This window comes from Melopsittacus undulatus, chromosome 4 (genome assembly GCF_012275295.1).
Source record: "Melopsittacus undulatus isolate bMelUnd1 chromosome 4, bMelUnd1.mat.Z, whole genome shotgun sequence".
Lineage (NCBI taxonomy): Eukaryota > Metazoa > Chordata > Aves > Psittaciformes > Psittaculidae > Melopsittacus > Melopsittacus undulatus.
Window position 1 is genome coordinate 9,109,821 of NC_047530.1, and position 17,979 is coordinate 9,127,799.

General features: G+C 37.3%; 1 protein-coding gene across 1 annotated transcript in view; it reads right to left on the bottom strand.

Annotated features, from left to right (window-relative positions):
• The window catches only part of TTBK2 (tau tubulin kinase 2), a 65,543-nt gene extending 61,523 nt beyond the window's left edge, over window positions 1-4,020 (bottom strand). Inside the window, exon 1 of the mRNA XM_005143902.3 lies at window positions 3,952-4,020. Coding sequence (XP_005143959.2) covers window positions 3,952-4,020 — 69 coding nt within the window. The remainder of the gene's footprint in view (window positions 1-3,951) is intronic.
• Window positions 4,021-17,979: the final 13,959 nt, after the last annotated feature.

Genomic DNA, 17,979 nt, shown 5'->3' on the forward strand with positions numbered 1-17,979 from the left:
TTACTCACTTCTGGCCAATTCATGGCCAATTTTACAAAGGTACATAGGATAGACAGCACATCATGTGTTCAGACCTACAGAACTAACCCACCTAAATATCTTCTTCTATTAAAACACCTGCTGACTGCAAATTCACATATTCATTTCTTTCTAACAAGCACACCAGATGTTAGCAAATGCAACCTCTTCTCCACAGGCTGTATTCTTTCTCTGAAGCAGTATAACACGCATGCTACCAACACAGGCTTAAGATTGTTACTCTTTAACCTACATACTCCAAGAACCTAACAAGTTCAAGAACAGAGAATCAGAAATCCTGAATGAGAAGTTTGAGTTTTTGGATATGACTTGCCTAAGGTACCACTAAGGCTAGAATCTAGGATTAAATCTAAAATGACAACAAACCGTGAGATACAGAAACCTTACAAGTCTGATGAAATAGTGTAACTTGGTTACATTCAGGTGTATTTAATATATAGAGTGTTAGCCCTTGGAGAAAGGAATGGTATCTATTATCTAAATAATGGAGAAAACAGCAAGTTTTAACAGGATTTTATACTTTTTTTAAATATGGAAAAGTATGTGGGTTTGTATGTGTATCCCTCAAAGATGCAGATTCAGGACTAATTTGGCCATTTTAAACTTGCACTTTTATGTTCCACCCCTTAGTCTGGTAATGTCATTATCTTGCCTGAGTTCTGAGCTGTTAACAAGGCTCAGACAGCTAAACACAGACATCGATCTGACTGAAGTTTTCTGCATAAGCACATAAATTTTCAGCATAGTACAAGCACAACAGAGGCAATGAGTGCATGGTAAAAAGGTGAGAGAGGAAATGGAAAGAGGTGACTCAACCATCCTCATCTCTATACAAGCTTAAAATGGTTTATCATATAATTTCATTTACCAGCTTTGAAAACCAGCCAGACTGAGAAAGTCTGCCTATGAAAGGGGTTTTTTCCCACTTTTAAAACAAACAAAATCCACAAAACCCACAAACACAAAAATATCCAAACAAAACCTAACACATGACCACATTAATAAAATAATCAGATCAATTTCTATCCTCAGATAAAGTACACCAGAATCATCAACATACATCCAATAATGACGTCAGTCAATAATTCCAGACACAAAGACATGAAGAACCTCTCTTTGACTGTGGATAAATGTATCTGACGTGTCTTTGTCACTGTGTCACGCATCACATTCAGGAATAAGGCCACATTTTTCTTGGTCTTCTTTCTGCTGCCAGTGTCCCTGTAGAAAGCTTTCTTGTTGCTTTACACATCCCTCACCAGTTTCAAATGCCACCAACTGAGCTCTGGTTTTCCTATTTTTCATCCCAACACAGAGAGGCAATATCTCCATATTAATCGTGGGCAGCCCATCCCTCCTTCCACCTTCTGTTCACTTGCATTTTGCTCTTGAGTTTAGACAGAGTTGCCTGTTAAACTATGCTGGACTCCTGCCACATTGGCTCAACATCTTTTACCTTGACAAGGACCACATTGCCCTCATTTACACATTGTACATTAGTTTCAAGCTTCTCTGCATCATCATCTCACACACCAAAGTCATTCTCTCTGATACTTGTATGCTTCAAACCCAGAGCATACAATTTTCAACATGCTTGATATTTTTACTTATACTACATATTGAATGGCATTCTTAAACCTACCTAAAAAAAAAAAAATATCATTACAATCAAGTCTCTCCTAGTCAGGAATATGATAAATATTTCAAAAGCCAAAAAAGAGGGATGAGGAAAGACATCACAGAGGATTAAAGCATATGTTAATAGATACAGAGACCAGTAGACAGGGAAGGTGTCACTGAGGAAAAAATATTTTCTATGCTTACATCCCAAAATAGAATCATAGAATCGTAGCATAGTTCAGATTGGAATGGACCTTCAGATCATCTAGTTCCAACCCCCCTGCCATGGGCAGGGACACCTCACACTGAATCATCCTAAAGTGCATATATAGGTTAAAATCAATTAAGCATAGTTTTTGAAAGTGCTCATATCCACAAATTTCAGGTATATTTTCACAATTATAAAGACCAAGGTCCTAAGCACCAAAAAATCTGAAAACTGCATTCTACCTGTAAATACTGACATAACTTCCAGAAATTGTGCTTTATTTATTTTTTAGCTGGTTACAACAAAAAAATCTCATGCAATCATACTACAGAGCTGCCATTCTTCAATGGGAGGAAAAAGAAAGCAGGGCACTGAGAGAGTTCTACAAAGAACAACTGATAAGTAGGGACAGTACTCATTGTCTCTAAAACTTCAAAAGTCCACTGCTTTATACCACCTCATTTTTCTACACAAGGAAATTTTAAGTACTCTGCTGCTTCAACAACACTAGCAAAAAGCTTCAATACTTTATAACCTAACAGAACAGTATTAATTCTGTTAATACATACGCGACAAGCACTAAGGAATGTTTAAGATTTGCATGCTACTTTCTTCCACTGGCAGACTGCCCTATGAAATCCTGAATTCAAGAAGTATATCCCCTTGGATGCCATCAAGAAATCCTTAATGTTTGTTACAAGAATTAAGAAAATAAAGAGCTACCCAAACACAATATTTAGCACTCATCATCACCTGTAATACTCGATTTGGAAACCATATATAATCATATGAAAGGAACAACAGCCTACTCTTAAAGTTTTCCAAGAGACAGCTGATCATCACCCTTCAGAACACAGGAAAGAAAATAAACTTGAAGAAAACAGGACTATTTATACACATACCAGACAACTGGGTAGTTTTGTGGATAGCGATATATTAACACGCTGTTATCTCTTTATAATGCTATTTTATTCTATTGGATCTGATTCAAGGCTATATTTACAACTGTTATCTCACTGCAATATTGAGATGTGATATAGACAGGTATTTTACAAATATTTACACTCCAAAGATAGCCACTTAGATTCTATTTACACAAACAGAAATATAAAAGTTTCCTACACAAAGCTAGTACCAGCTTCCTGCATTTTTAAGTGAAGGATAGGGCACAAGACACTTGGAATTATTTTCTCTCTATGAATTTGAAATGAACAACGAATCTGTATTTTCTATGTTCAGTCTTAACAGTTTTTAATAAAATATTGAAATATGGGAGTAATATAAAGCAAAGACAGTGCAAAAAATAGTGACTCAGTATTAATTCATACCCTGCTAAACACACAGAGGTATCCAAAATGTTCCTAAAATGTTCTATTATGAACATTTTTCTTTATTTATGGCTTTTTTCCCCTTCCCCCCCCCTTTTTTTTTAATCTCAGATAAATCCACAAGCAAAAACTGATGAGGGGAATGGAGAAGGAACTTTGAGAACTCAGCCTTGTCTTCCCAGCAAAAATAGTTTCAAATGCATACTATTTTCCTCTAGATATAAATCAAAGATCTGAACACGAAAAGGGGACAGAGTTATTTATGGTAAAACCAATACTGGCACACAATCAAATGGATATAAATCAGCCAGGAATACATCTGTGCTATAAAATATAACAAACAAAAATAATTTGTAGTTGGAAGAGCAGTAAGGTTCTGTAAGATCTTCCTATAAGTAGTAACAAATCTCATAATCTGACTAGTTTCAAGAGGGTGCCTGACTTGATTTCCAAACAGACTGACACAATCATTGGCAGACTGGATTCAATGAACTAACAGGATTCCTTCAGCTGTGCTCTTAACAGGCATTAAATCAGGATTTAAATGCTTTCCTCAGTCCTTACCAACAAAAAACCCACCTTATAGCTTCCTTTTAAAGCAAGGTAAGAGAAACAAGGGATTTTAAAGTCCTTTCACCATAAGTATTAAGAAAAATACATCTCACAAGAATTCTGTAACAGATTTCAAAGCACAAACTACTTATTTTTAAAAACATGTTTTAAAGAAGAAAAAGAATTGAAGGAATGCATACTCACCACCTTCCATCTTTCTTTGACCAAGATTCCCACACTGAGGATGTCAGGCTGCTCTCCTCCTCCACTCATTGCAATCTCCTGATGAGATGGAGCTGCTATGCAAAGTCTACGTCAGTAGAAACCATCCAGATCCCAGGAATGGTTTCCATTTAACCAGTGACTGCAGAAACAGAGCAGAACATGGGATCTCAGTGATTAACAGAATAACATGAAATACAGAAATAGCTGTGTTTCTCACCTTGAACCTTAACTATCCTATAGTGACTTATGTTAGAGGGTAGATTTCAATTACACATTAGAAAGAACTCCTTTCCTGTGAGGGTGGTGAGACATTGGAACAGGTTGTCCAAAGACATGATGGATGCTCCATGCCTTGAAGTGTTCAAGCCCAGGTTGGAAGGGGCTTCGAGCAACCTGGTGTAGTAGGTGTCCCTGCCTGTGGCAGAGGGGTTGGAACCATATGATCTTTAAACTTCTCTTCCAACCCAAATCATTCTATGGTTATGTTGGAACTGTAGCCAAGCAACTTCCAGTATTGAAGGAAATTTAACGATATTCTTTATTTTTTTAATCCATTCTCTCAGACCTCTGAGCCCAATCTCAAAACAGCACTAATAAACAGAAACATTTTCAGAGTTCTATTCTGCAGGCAGTTTCCAATTGCTGTAAATCATAACTGCATTTAAATTTAAACAATTCTTAAAAATCTATTTAATAAAATACCAATTGGTTACATAATTAGTAGCAATATAACAAAATTTAAAATAGATACATAAATTGGATTTTGGTTTTTTTTTTCATTGCATTGCATAAAGACTATTCCATAATGTGTTTCACATAACCAGGATTACTTATGATTAAAGATGTCTAAAGTACAACTTTGCTGGTTTATGCCTGGGTACCAATAGCAAAATGGGAAAAAAAAACTTGAATAATTCTATCTGCCTAATTTTTTAATTTTCTGATTTTAGGTAACCATCTCTAAATCAAATTTGATACAGTAATATAAAAAATTGCCTTTTGGAGAGTAATCCATTCGTAATAGCTCTCATCAGCAACTGCTACAACCAATTAAAAACTTATTTCAACTGTCTGAATTTGTTTTAGTGTTGTGCTTATTTGTTACACTGGTATAATTATACAAGTGTAACACTTTGTACCAACTTTCTGATGCAATAACAATGCAATCTCTTCAAAAGTGTATCTGCTTTAGGCTTATTTCTATCACTTCCAAAACAGCATAAGACAAAAGTGAAAACTTCTCCCTGAACCAACGAGCAACTGGTATGCAAAAATTGGTACAACCATTCTGATTTAAATTAACACTATGTCCTTCCATTTGGATAAATGACAAATTTACTACTGGGACTAAATTATACTTTTTAAGAAACAACCTCCTGTTTAAAAGTCTGTTTTTTTAAGACAGACATTTGTTTGACATATCTATGGGGGGGTCATATTTATTTAATTTATATTTCATATTTCATTTATGCCTTTCTTGCTTCAGTTGCACATCCTGATATTTAAACAAACTCCAAACAAAACAGACCCCCCTGGAGAAAACTAATCTGGACTAGCAGAAGGTCTAAATTTATACCAAATTAGAGTGAATTACAGCCCTGTAAAAGAGTATTCATTCAGAATAGGTAGCCTGAATTTATTTAATTCAAACAAATAAAGGAAAACCAAATTAAGTTTTTGTATTCCAAGTAACAGCATCCACCCTGCAGCTTAATCAAGTTGAACTAAACCAATTTAAATTCTACCGGTGCTGGTAAATTCTCCTCTGCAGATAAGGTAAAAATTCTGAAGAGAACTACAGTGATTTCTGTGAACACTTTTAACATTACTCACCATTGACCATAATTATTAGCCCTTCCAACAGAATTAGCATAACACAGTCAGGGACTAAGTAAGTCAAAGAGAAAATGAAATGGCACTAATGAAAGGAAAAAGGTGTATTTCCAAATTTACATGCTTACAGCACGTATAGTCATTTTTCCACCTGCTCAAATCTTTGCTTCCTCTTCCACTACCCCCATTACATCAAAGCAGGTGCTGGTCTTCACTAAGTAATTTGTTTGCACCTATATCAGGACTTCCATGTTTAGGGTTTTTCCTGACATCTGCTTAAAAAAACAAAAGCCATGGAGAAAATATTCATCTCAGTGGAGTAAAATCTAAAATTGGCAAGGATGATTTTTGCTAAAGCTTTCAAACATGAGCAAAATTCATCACCTGTGGGAAAAGCAGATGCTTTATTAAAGCAAAGATATGATAGCAGTGGGTTTAGAGGTTTTATGTTAACGCTGCTATCAGCCTTGATCTGACACCTGCTTTGACTGTTTAATTCTAATATATTCCAAATTACAGTTTACAGTCAGAGCTCTGTCAAACATTCCTGAGAGCTACTCATTCATGGATTCTTGAGAGAATCAAGTAACAAGAGAGCATCATAGAACAATCCCGTACTCCAAAAATTATCTTAGAAGTACCATATTACTATAACACCTGCATGGCCAAGGTAACAAAATCCTCATTTATGCACAACTCCTCAATCTATTCCAAGATACTAATTCCTTGTTAAACCTCTCACGATCCTATGTCATTACAAAGCAATAAAATCTGTATCATCAATCACCGTTATTCCAAGCACAAAATCTCAGGACCCATCCAACTGTTGTCCATGGGATGCAGAAGTTCTCTCCTGAGCCCCTGAAGGCAAAGTGCTTAACACCTCCTGAGGCTTGATAATCTGCAAGCTTCTATTGAAGGATTCAGGAGGATTCAGTCACCAAATTTCCAGGCCAGAAAGCTTGAAATTAGCCCAAACTTCTATCTGATCAGGCCACATAACTTCATCCCCTTCAGTGAATCAGCACATGCTAATATTTAAGAGTCCAAATGATGAAGAGCCTCCTATCTTCACTGATAACATGTTCCCGTATGTCCCTTCCCTCCCAGTAAGCATGACTTGCTTTGTTTCAAGATTTAATTTATCTAATTTTAGATTCTTACCACAGGACTTTCAGTTTTGGAAATCAAATTCCATTCCCAGTAATTTCACCTCATTTAAGCATATAAACTCATTTTTTTATAACTTCCTGTAAATTCATATATCAAGCTTTAAGCCTTCCTTCCTACTTCAGCAGTCTTTTATTTGGCCCTCCTTTGAAAATCCTCTCCTTGCTCCACATTCTTCCTCTGGTATGGGCAGCAACATGAAGTTAGATACCAAGAATGAATTATACTCAATCATACCAATACCTAATATGGAGAAAAGATTAGCTTTTTATTTCTTTGTTATAGCAGTCTTGTTTCCCTAACTTAAGTCTGAAGTTGTTCTATAATTTTGCTTAATCGGAACTCTATCAAATGTTTGTACACCTCCATGCTTACACTCAGGCACTGCTGCTAGAATATGGTTTCTTTAAAGCCTTTATTCACACTCTGATCCAGACTAGGTTTCATTGCTCTGGTCAGTTCTCTAATGACCTTAACACTGTATAACTGAAAATCTGCTAGTTATTAACATACTGCAGTGGATAAATACCTTTATATTCCTTACATAATAACAGAAGACACATATTCTAGTAGGTGCAATTTAGGACATGAATGCCTTCACTAAACTCATGTGGGAAAAAGGGGACATTATCGGAGGGAACTTTTTAAAGGACTTTTGGACAGACATAAATATGCTTTCATCGGAGGTGGTACTCAGGTCAAAACTGAAACATCTCTGAATTTTGAAATACTTAAATTCTGGTTGTTTGGCCCATTTAAATTCCACATATGAATAAAATACTCAAAGTACAAACAGTTCCATTTGTATTACTCAAATACAGCCATATGTTGCTGTCAGTATAGCAGTTTAAGAGCCTACAATTCTGTTAAACAACTTCAGAAAGCTCCAGCATGTTCTTTCTCCCACTGAAGCAGATGAACAGTTAATGACATACAGTTAAGGTGCAAGCTTTCCCTTACTCGTTCCACAGATGAATCCCTCAGCGATGCAGTTTTATAGGTGGCAGTACAGTTATATTCTGCACAACAAACACTTCTTTATAATTCTCCTAAGAAAGTAACAGCCATTTTAATTGCAATATGTCTCAAAATTCTATATTCATTAACTCACCAGTTTCCTTATCAGATCAAAGGAAATATGTAAGATAACAGAATTATCACCATTAAAGGCAATTAGCCCTCTGTCAAATTTATTTCCAGGTGACAGTTCATGGAATAACTAGGACAACAAAAAGGGTACAGGCTGTACTATAACATGAGCCTTTGCATGGAAAATGATCACAGCATAAGAACAGGTAAAAGAAGGTTAGTGCTTATATCCAGAACTTAATATTGTACAAACAACATCCATTATTTAAACTCTTCTATCCACTTAATTGCTTTTACCTACGTATCATCCCTACAAAGAATTTCTTTGATTTACCCCAGTCAAGTATACCAACTAAAAGATTATATGCTATTAGAAAACAACAGTACAAAACTTCCAGGAAAAAAAGTCCAGTTTGTAAAAGTTGATTCTAGCCTAGCAAGCAAAGACAATTGGTTTATGTAATCTGTGTGCATTATGTTATTTCTTTAGAGATGGCCCTACCCAAAGCCAATCCCCACGTACCAGGCTTTGTAGACGTTTAAATCCAGATCTAAGATGGAGGAATAGCACAGAAAATTTTGGCTGACAGGAGGTACTGTAGGTTTCAGTACAAAGCAAGTAAGGTCAAAAGATTACTTCTGTTCTACTGAAAGGAAAAATACATTACCTGTTGCCTCCCCTGTAGAATAATAGTAACCTTTCCCTATTAGGAATTCTCTATGCCTATTAGGAGCTCTATCTGCTTGCCATCAGTTCATTTAAGAAACTAGTAAATCTACTAGAATCTACAAAAGTTACTTTCTACTTCTGTACTTTCAACCTCTGAGCTGGAGAACTTAAACATACAAAGTTTAACAAGTCAGCATAAAGAGAAAAATCAGGGCAGGAAACATCCAAAGGTCCTAGTTCCACCACGCTTATGGTAAAGTCCACTTTCTTAGGCTAAGAAGCATGTTCACATTGTAAATTCTATGGCAAAAAATGTTCTAAGTGTGTCTTAGTTTGAACACCCAAAACTGGAAAGCCATCCTATGCTTACAACCTGAATATTTTCTACATACATTAGAAGCTGGAGTTCTGAAAATCGTTGTTCAGCATGTCAATGAGAAAACTAAATTTAAGACCTTGACTTAAATTTCCAAATACTGGTAGTGAAGAAAGTCTTTTTAAAAAATTCAACACCAATACCATTTTAGGTTTTCCTATCTCAAGCTCTTGGGTGCCAAAATACTCATCATCACTTGGAGATTCCAGGTGTGAAAAGCTCCCAACTGTCTTGTGTGCTACTGCCAAAGAATCTGGATTTCCTTCTGGTAACTTCTGCACTTACAGCTATGTTGTTATTCCAAAAGTGGCAATATTTTCTCAGTTTGAAGACAGAGTTAAAAATATAACATTTAGTTTCAAGATAACAGTTTTATTTTAAAAACACATATTTCAGGCTACCACACAGTTTGGAAGAGATTTCAGCACCAAAATATTACAAAACCCCAAATAAGGTACAACTTATCATAGGAGTATATTATCTTTTACTATACCAACTGATACAGGTGGTAAAACCCTACAAGTTTTAGACACAGAACTTTCTTGAGTCAAAACTAGAACAAGCAACTTTAAATTTCACTGAAGTAAACTTAATTGTGTTTCTTGATTAGAGCAACTGGGATAAAAGTTACTCAGTATCTTGCCATAAAAAAGGGAAGCACCTGGGTATGTGCATGACAGGGAGAGTTGTGGTTCCAATGAGAAATACAGAACATAATTTATTACCTACAGAAAAATCAGAAAATTGGTCAGGGAGAATTAGAAATGAATCATAAAACAAAACCCCTGTCCAAGCCATGATAGTTTTGCCATGCTATTTTTCAGCCAAGTGACTTTATTTCCTAATTTGATCTGTCACATAATTGCACAAAGCCTTATGTCAGAATAAGAGAAAGAAAGTTAGTTAGCTGTGGGGGACAGGGAAAGGCTGGACTACTGTGGCGCTTTCTACTCAAGCCACTTGAACTACAACCTCAAGTGGAGAGCTTAACTTCATTCCAAACATCACTCTATTATTCTCATTTTTTTCACACCTCAGAGTAAGTTACAAATCAAAAAGATATTTGTGAAACCTTAATAATTACTCCAAAATTAATTTTAAAACACTAAAAGTGTCATTTATTTAAAAAAAAAAAAAAAAAAAAAGAAAAAAGCTGTAGTTCTGTGTCTTAGATTTCACTGTAACTGTTGTGAACTAAAAGCGGGCGCTTTTGCTATTATAAGAATTTGTTTTACCTGTCATAAAAGTCTTCTTCAAAAGAAACACACAAATGGAAAGTAATTTCTGCAGTTACCTAAATTATACAGCGTTACAGCAATTCTCTTTCAAGATCCATGTAAATTTTCATTGCAGAAAAGTTAAGTGATAGTGAAGTGTGATTTTGAACATTGATACAAAGACAGCTTGAAGTCAATTAAGATATTTAAAATAGTGACACAGTAATATAATATCAAACTATTGAGAGTCTGCATTTAGCAGCAAAATAATCTTTGTTCCCATTTAAAGTGTTGGAATAGTCAGTTATCTTCTTAGGATAAACTTAGAATATTAATAGCCTACCACCAATGCCACCATATTCCAATGAATAACACAAATTGATCCTTTAAGACATTCCAAACTATTGCCTTTTCCACTACTACTATCTATTTCTATGATTTCATTAATCAATTTTCTCAGTAAGGAAAACCATAAATGCCCAACCAAGCACATAACATGCACTACAGAAGGTAAGAACGCAAACAATAGACTGTTTTGAAGAGTTTTCTCCTAAGCCAACACAGCTTCTGGCAGTAGATATACAGATATAATTTATAGAGGAGGAGAGCTGGGGCTAAGGACTGTGAAAGAATGATGGCAAGGGCATACATACAACCCACTGCTATTAACTTCTGATTTCTTAAGCAGTCAAGTAAAGTTCAGCATAAACTCTAAATATAAATGGGAATAATGTTAACTTCGTTTAAAATTTAGAAAAAAACAAAACGACAGCAGAACTTTGGTGAGATGATCAGATCAATGACATGCAAATAGCAAAATGCTGTTTGCACTGATACTGCTCAAGTGATCAACAAGGCTGCCAGTGGCAGACAAGCAGCAGGCTGGCAGACTGCAAGACTGCACTCACTGTATTGTGCCCAGGCTGCAGCACCAAGCATGGAGTGATCTGGACCTCACTAACAAAAGCTATGATCTCACTTGATATGCCAATTGAAAAAGCACAGCACAAATACATGGTGAAGAAGGCCTGACAGTTTGCTAAGCAGAACAGAGGAATAATCTTTTTCTTCTTTAATCTTTCAGCAACCCTATTTTAAGGGCGTGTAACTCTAAATCTGCAATATTGTGATAAAGAGAGGGCACCGGCCATGCATGCACAAGTGTTCCATCTCCTTAAATACCAGATGACAGTAGCTCTCGTTTTGCCAGTGTCTGAAATGAGGCCAGTAACTGCTACACCAAGCAAGATTACTACAAAAGAGCCTAACTGACAGGAAGATGGAATCTGAGTGAGTCCATGCAGTGCAGGAGATCCACCAAACCCTGACAGGCTTTGGGCTCCATGATGAGGGGAATGCATAGTTTCCTGCCACACAATACAGCAAATTCCTGAAAGAGGCAAGGAGGAAAGACCATCACATTATCGTCCATGCTGGAGACACCTCAGTATATTCAAGGATTGTAATTTCCAGCAGTAGATCAACAGCACTAGAGAAGTCAGGCACAAAGAGAAGACAAAAAACCACAGTCCTCATGCTGACAGTCATACCAAGACCAGCTCAGCACTGATGTTAACATTCCTAGCACCAGTGGTAGGAGACAGCCCTGTTAAGTGGGCCCTTATGAACTGCCAAATGACATGAGAGGTGGGAAATGGCTTGGTGCTTGGCTATGCTGAAGGAAGGTGGCACTATAGCAGCTAAATAAATATACAAGATATGGCCAGTAGAACAACACAAGCCATTACTTTATCTTCAGAGGGCTGGCTTTGGAGGGGCTCTCTACAGTGCCATGGAGACTCTTGTTCCGAGGTTATTCCACAAGGGTCACATGGGCTCAGGCAATATCAAATCTAGAAGCACAATCCACAAAAGCCAAGATGCGTAGCTCATCTAGGATTGACCAGTCTGCCCCTAAAACATATCCACACTGTGAACTTCCAAGGTACAGGGTTTTGAACCAAGAACATGACTTGCCCAGAGCACTGCAACCTTAGCTGAAGGCAGCTTCAAGCAACAGCAACTGAAACGTCTCCTAACCAGAGGTCCTGCAAGGTTTGAAATGGGAGACAGGTGTTAAAAAACTGAAATGGAACTTTGGCAAAGGCATCTGAAGTTGGGACAAATCCAAAAATACCAACTTAATTTTCAGGAGAAAAAAATCAGGTTAGACAGTAGAAAAGTAGATAGCATGGACAGCTAATGTCAAGAGCAGACAGGCTGCAGTAGACCAAAGGTCCACCTAGCCCAATCTCCCGTCTCTGACTATTGCCAGCAGCAGATGTCTAGGGAAGAATACAAGGACACAGAAGGCACATATTCACACTTTCCCAGAATATTTTCTGAGGATATAGCAGCATGGGACACAAAACACTTTCTGAGCCAAAGATGGCACTTCAGACTTTTCATTTCCAAGCTCATCAGATCTTTTCTGAACCCATAAAGCTTTTAGCATCCAAAACATTCTACTGCAATAAGCAGTAACATAATTCCACGCTGTTGGAAGAAGCACATCTTTGATTCGAGTTTGTCTTCTACTACTTACATCTGAGGTTCAATAAACCTTGCGCTGGGAATACACTGCTTCATACAGCCCCTCATTTACCTCTTCACCTATTCAGTCTTTCACTGAGTTTGATCACCATCTGTGTTTGGGAAGATGCAGAGAGGACAGAAATTCTGCTCCCTGTAGCACCTTAAGTTCCATTGATCTGATGAGCTGCGACGGGAATTAAATTCTTGCATAATCATTTGTCAGACACACAAAATCAGCTCCAGCCCTAAAACAGTTGACTAATTGTTGTGAGAATGATGACAGAAAGCAAACCATTTCAACTCAAAGTAAACTCTTTTTATGACACTGCTGTGAGGTTGTTATTATTGGGGAAAAAAAATGTAAATGCAAGCAGCACTCAGGATCTCCAAGTACAATTTGTTCCATTATTTCAACTTCTGTTTTCCATGTGCTGTCCCTTCCATTTTATGCAGGGTTTAATCTCTAGTCTCAGTGTCTCTATTTGTAATACTCTTCCCATCAGTGGCCATGTTTCCTATTCCCCCCAGCATCAGACTTCTCATTCAAATGCAGACTTACACATGCACATTAAAAACTATTACTAATCAACAATCTTCCATATTTGTTCATCTTTTTTCACTTATGACTGAACCAGGATAGTCCTTTTTAGAATTAGTATCATTACACAAAGCAACTTTGTGATCCTGTCAACCAGTAAAATTAGAAACATTCTCCTCAGCTGAAGCGTCAGAATCTATTGCAATAGGTATTTTTAAAAGTACACAGAATAATGGCCTTTTTAAAGATGACTTCCCATGTACCTTTTACAAAATGGTAACTTACATAAAGAAGATGAAAGGAAACATGGCTTGAAGTAGTCACAGTGCAGTGTGGAATTTGAAGCATTTTTAACTATAGCAGAGATCAAACCATTCAGAGACTGTTAAATACATCTCAGTTTTAGTGACCATGAATGTTCATTATGCTTCAATGGTTATGACCACACTTATATTCTTACATAAACATCAAATAGTTTCTCATAGCACTGCTTTTGCTAAAACCCTATGTGGTAATAGTGTAAAGTTTGAAATTATACCTATTGCTATAGATAAAAAGTTGGGCTATTCACAGAATATGCTATTGTAGTAAAAGACTTTCAAACATTGAAACGTACAGTGTTACCAAAACCACTTAGCATCATGGAATCATACTGATATCACAGCTAAGTCCTGCAACTTGAATTACAGCCACTCTTTCAAAAAACCCATTTTTAAATTACTTTTTAAAAAATTTTTCCTGCTCACGTTGCACTTGCAGCTTACACCACATGACAGCGAGAGCCTGATTCACATTTTGGCAGCAGACATGTAGGGGTTTTTTTAAACTTTTCTAAAACGAGATTCATTTCACAAGGCAGACTGAGCGTCTATAGAAGCACATCTATTCTACCGACAGAATCATGGAAAAATATCCTCAGCTCTTGTAAACATCACAGCAGCCTGACACAGGATCTCACCCGTTCATTCTCCAGATAAGCCAAAGTCTGCTCTTTCCGGTCTAATGCTGCTGTTCTGCTTGTCACTTTCCTCACGGCCCTTTGGTCTTAATCCATGATGACTGCAGCGAATGCTGCCATCAGCCTTCACATGTGGCCAATTCTTCTCTATTCCCAACTAACAAGTCCAGCAGCACTCTTCCCCAGGTAAAGTCATCCACCAACAACTGTCTTTAACACTCCAGACTAGACAATGAACTGGACTAAGGAACTGATGATACAAACCCTTTCAGAAAAGTTTTGTTTTACACTAGCTCAGCCCCTAGCTGGCAACACAAATTGTTCTACTAGGAGAGGGTGAATAGGTAGAACTGCTTTCAAGGTGGTAGTGCTAGTTTCAACTACCTACGTGTAAAACAAAATGTAGCTCATGTTAGCCTAGCTGGACATAACTACTGTCAGTAATTTACTTTCCTCCAGCCTAGTTACAAGCCTTGTTTTATGCAATGCACTCTAAGAAATTTTTTATCCTGGAGGCAGAAGTTATGGCAAAGTACTGTCACTCAATTATTTAGAACAATCTCAACTAAAAAACCAAACCCAAACTTGTGGAATCTGGTAAATAAATGGATAGATAGATAGATAGATAGATTAAAAAGAACACTAAACCCATGCAGGTTTAGTCCTCTCTTTAATCATAATCATATCACAATCAAGTTTTAGGGGGGGGGGGTTTGTTCATTTAGTTAGGGATTTTTTGGGGGGGTTTACTGGTTTTTAAGTGCCTCACCACTTTGTCACACACCCAATGATTTTTTTCAATAGGTCTAAACACTCCTTAGTCCATAGGGAGCTTTATGCACGGCACAGCTGAGCTAATAGGACTTCACATCTGTCCTGGTTTAAGCCCAGACGGTAATTCAGAACCACACAGCCACTTGCTCACTCCCCCCCAATTCTTTCTCCCCCTGCTTCCGGAGGGATGGAGAGAAGAATAAAAGAATGTAACACCCACAGGCTGAGATAAGAACAGTGCAGTATCTAAGGTATAATGCAAACTACTGCTACTACCAATAATAATAATGATAAGGGAAATAACAAGGGCAGAGAATATAAAACTAAAAGGTGAAAGGAAAAAAAAAAAACAGTAAACACAAGTGATGCACAATACAGTTGCTCACCACCCACCAACCTATACCTAGATTGACCTGAGCAGCAATCTGGGACTTCTGGGTAACTCACAGTTTATATACTGGGCACGATGTCCTGTGATATGGAATACCCCTTTGGCTATTTTGGATCAGGTGTCCTGTCTCTGCTTTCTCCTGGCTTCCCATGCACCTCCTCACTGGCAGAGCAGGAGACTGAAAAGTCCTTGATCAGGATAAGCACTACTTAGCAACAACCCAAAACATCGGTGTTATCAGCACTGTTCTCAGACTAAAGTCAAAAACAAGGCACTGCACCAGCTACAAAGAAGGAGAAAAATGATGGTTACAGCTGAACCCAGGAAAACAGCATGTTGTGATTCAACAGTGGTGATCATGGACGGATGAACTTTTAGAGCTGTAAGGATCATGGAGGATTTCCACATGTTGGTCAGGTGGAAAGAGCACATCTGCCTTCTCCATGAATTCACACATTACTTCTAATTTTTCTGTTACTTTATCCTACAGGTGCCAAAGTAGTCATGCCAAGTGCATCCATGCCAACTCTAAAAACACAACTCCATTATCTCTGCTGTTACCATGTTACCGTGCCACTTTGTTACTCAATCTCAACATGATAAAAAACCATACTATAGCTATTGATTAGCAATTGATTGCTGATTGATCAGCAATATTGATTAGACAAGGGGTGGGTTTTCTTCCCTCTATCTGGCTCCAGAAAAGACTCAGAAATGCTTCTCATCATTACTCAAATAATTCTGTAGTTTGGATGCAGAGAACCGACACATGAATACACTTCTCCTAATCTCAAGGCTATCTTTCTCTTAATAAAGCTGGTGCAGGCCTCAGGGTCAGATCTTTAACAATGAAAATTCATGCATGTGAACTCACTGAAGGTCAGGTAGCCAACACTACAGTTTGAATACAAAGAAGACTTTCATTTAAAAACTGGTTGTTACCTCTCACAGCAGCAAAACACGATTGTGATTTTTATATAGCTGACAGGACAAAAATTTTAGGCTGCCTAAGATCTGAGTATCAAGAGAAATAAGGGTATAAACAGCCACAATTGTGATTTTCATAACTACTTTAGGTTACTCCAGGGAATTTTCAATACTGTGTTTACGTCTCATGAACAGCCACAAACAATTCCTGTAAAATAACAGGGAAGACAAAGGACTGTCCTTCCACAGATAAGTTAGAACGTAAAACTGGCAAAAAAGGTGACAAGAATTCCTATAAATCTGTTGCTGCTTGATACAGTATTCAAACCTCTTAACATTCTTTTCACTCTTATAAATGGTTGGATATTGTTCAACATAATTCATAAGGAATCTCTGAATTTTACCTCAACTCTAATCTTTGCTACCTTTCCCACAGGAAACACATTAGACAGGCAAATCCTGATCACATGCAATACCATGCAGGCTTTTTTGTTCAGTTCTTGCCACTGGATTAAAGCTTTCTGTTCTTCTAATTACATTCAGCACGTACACACCTATTTTTGGTCTGGCACTACCTGCATACTAGAAAGGATGATACAAAGATTTCTGTATCATTTGCTAGAGAAGTGATCACATACTTTTTCTGACACAGAAATTCCCTCCCAAGAGGACTAGGCTTTTACCACATCATTAAGTATTTAAAACCCTACAAGGCCCTACAGCCCAGGGAAAAAAAAAGCAACATCTGAAGTATGGTTTTTAATCCATTTGTTGGTTATTATCAGTTGTCAAGTCTGACAAAAGAACAAGCTGTCCCTGCAAAGCTCGTTGAGCTGAGGTAGCTGGTGATGGGAACAACAAAAGAGATTCAAGTCTCAAGTAAAACTTCTGAAAATGCATCTAAGTGTTGAATCTTAAGTGTTCATCTAAGTACTGAAGCACAGAGTGGTTTTAATCTGCTTTGGTGCAGTAGCTTTGCTTCAGTCCAGGAGTTAGTAATGAGTTCAATAACTACTACAATTGTTCAGGAACAATTTTAAAGCTGAGAAATCAAAAAAAAAAGATTATATCTGAGTTTTAAAGAAAAAAATAGCACCCATTGACAGAACAATAGCCCTACTCTCAAAAAAGGAAACCAGTTTAACCAACTAACTAGATTACTTTTCTGCACATGTGAAATTAAATTGCATGCATATGGCATAAGACATGTAAGAAATAAAGCAAACTTACCACAATATACCATGGATTTTAAAAGAAAACAATTCACAGATACAGTGCAAGAACAGCAGTCATCTCAAGAAATTCAGGCTCTTGCCTGAGAGCCATGGGGTCCTCACAACAGAAAGGCATCAAAGCCTCTCAGCGGGAAAGGCCTGAGGAAATGGAATTAGATGGGAACAGGGGAGAAGAAGGAAAATGACAGATGTTCAAAACACCTTCTAGCACAGTGGCACAATTTGTCTTGCTTCTCTCACAGTTCTTGTTACTATTTCCTCGTAATCATTAATGAGGCCACCAAAGCTCAGGAG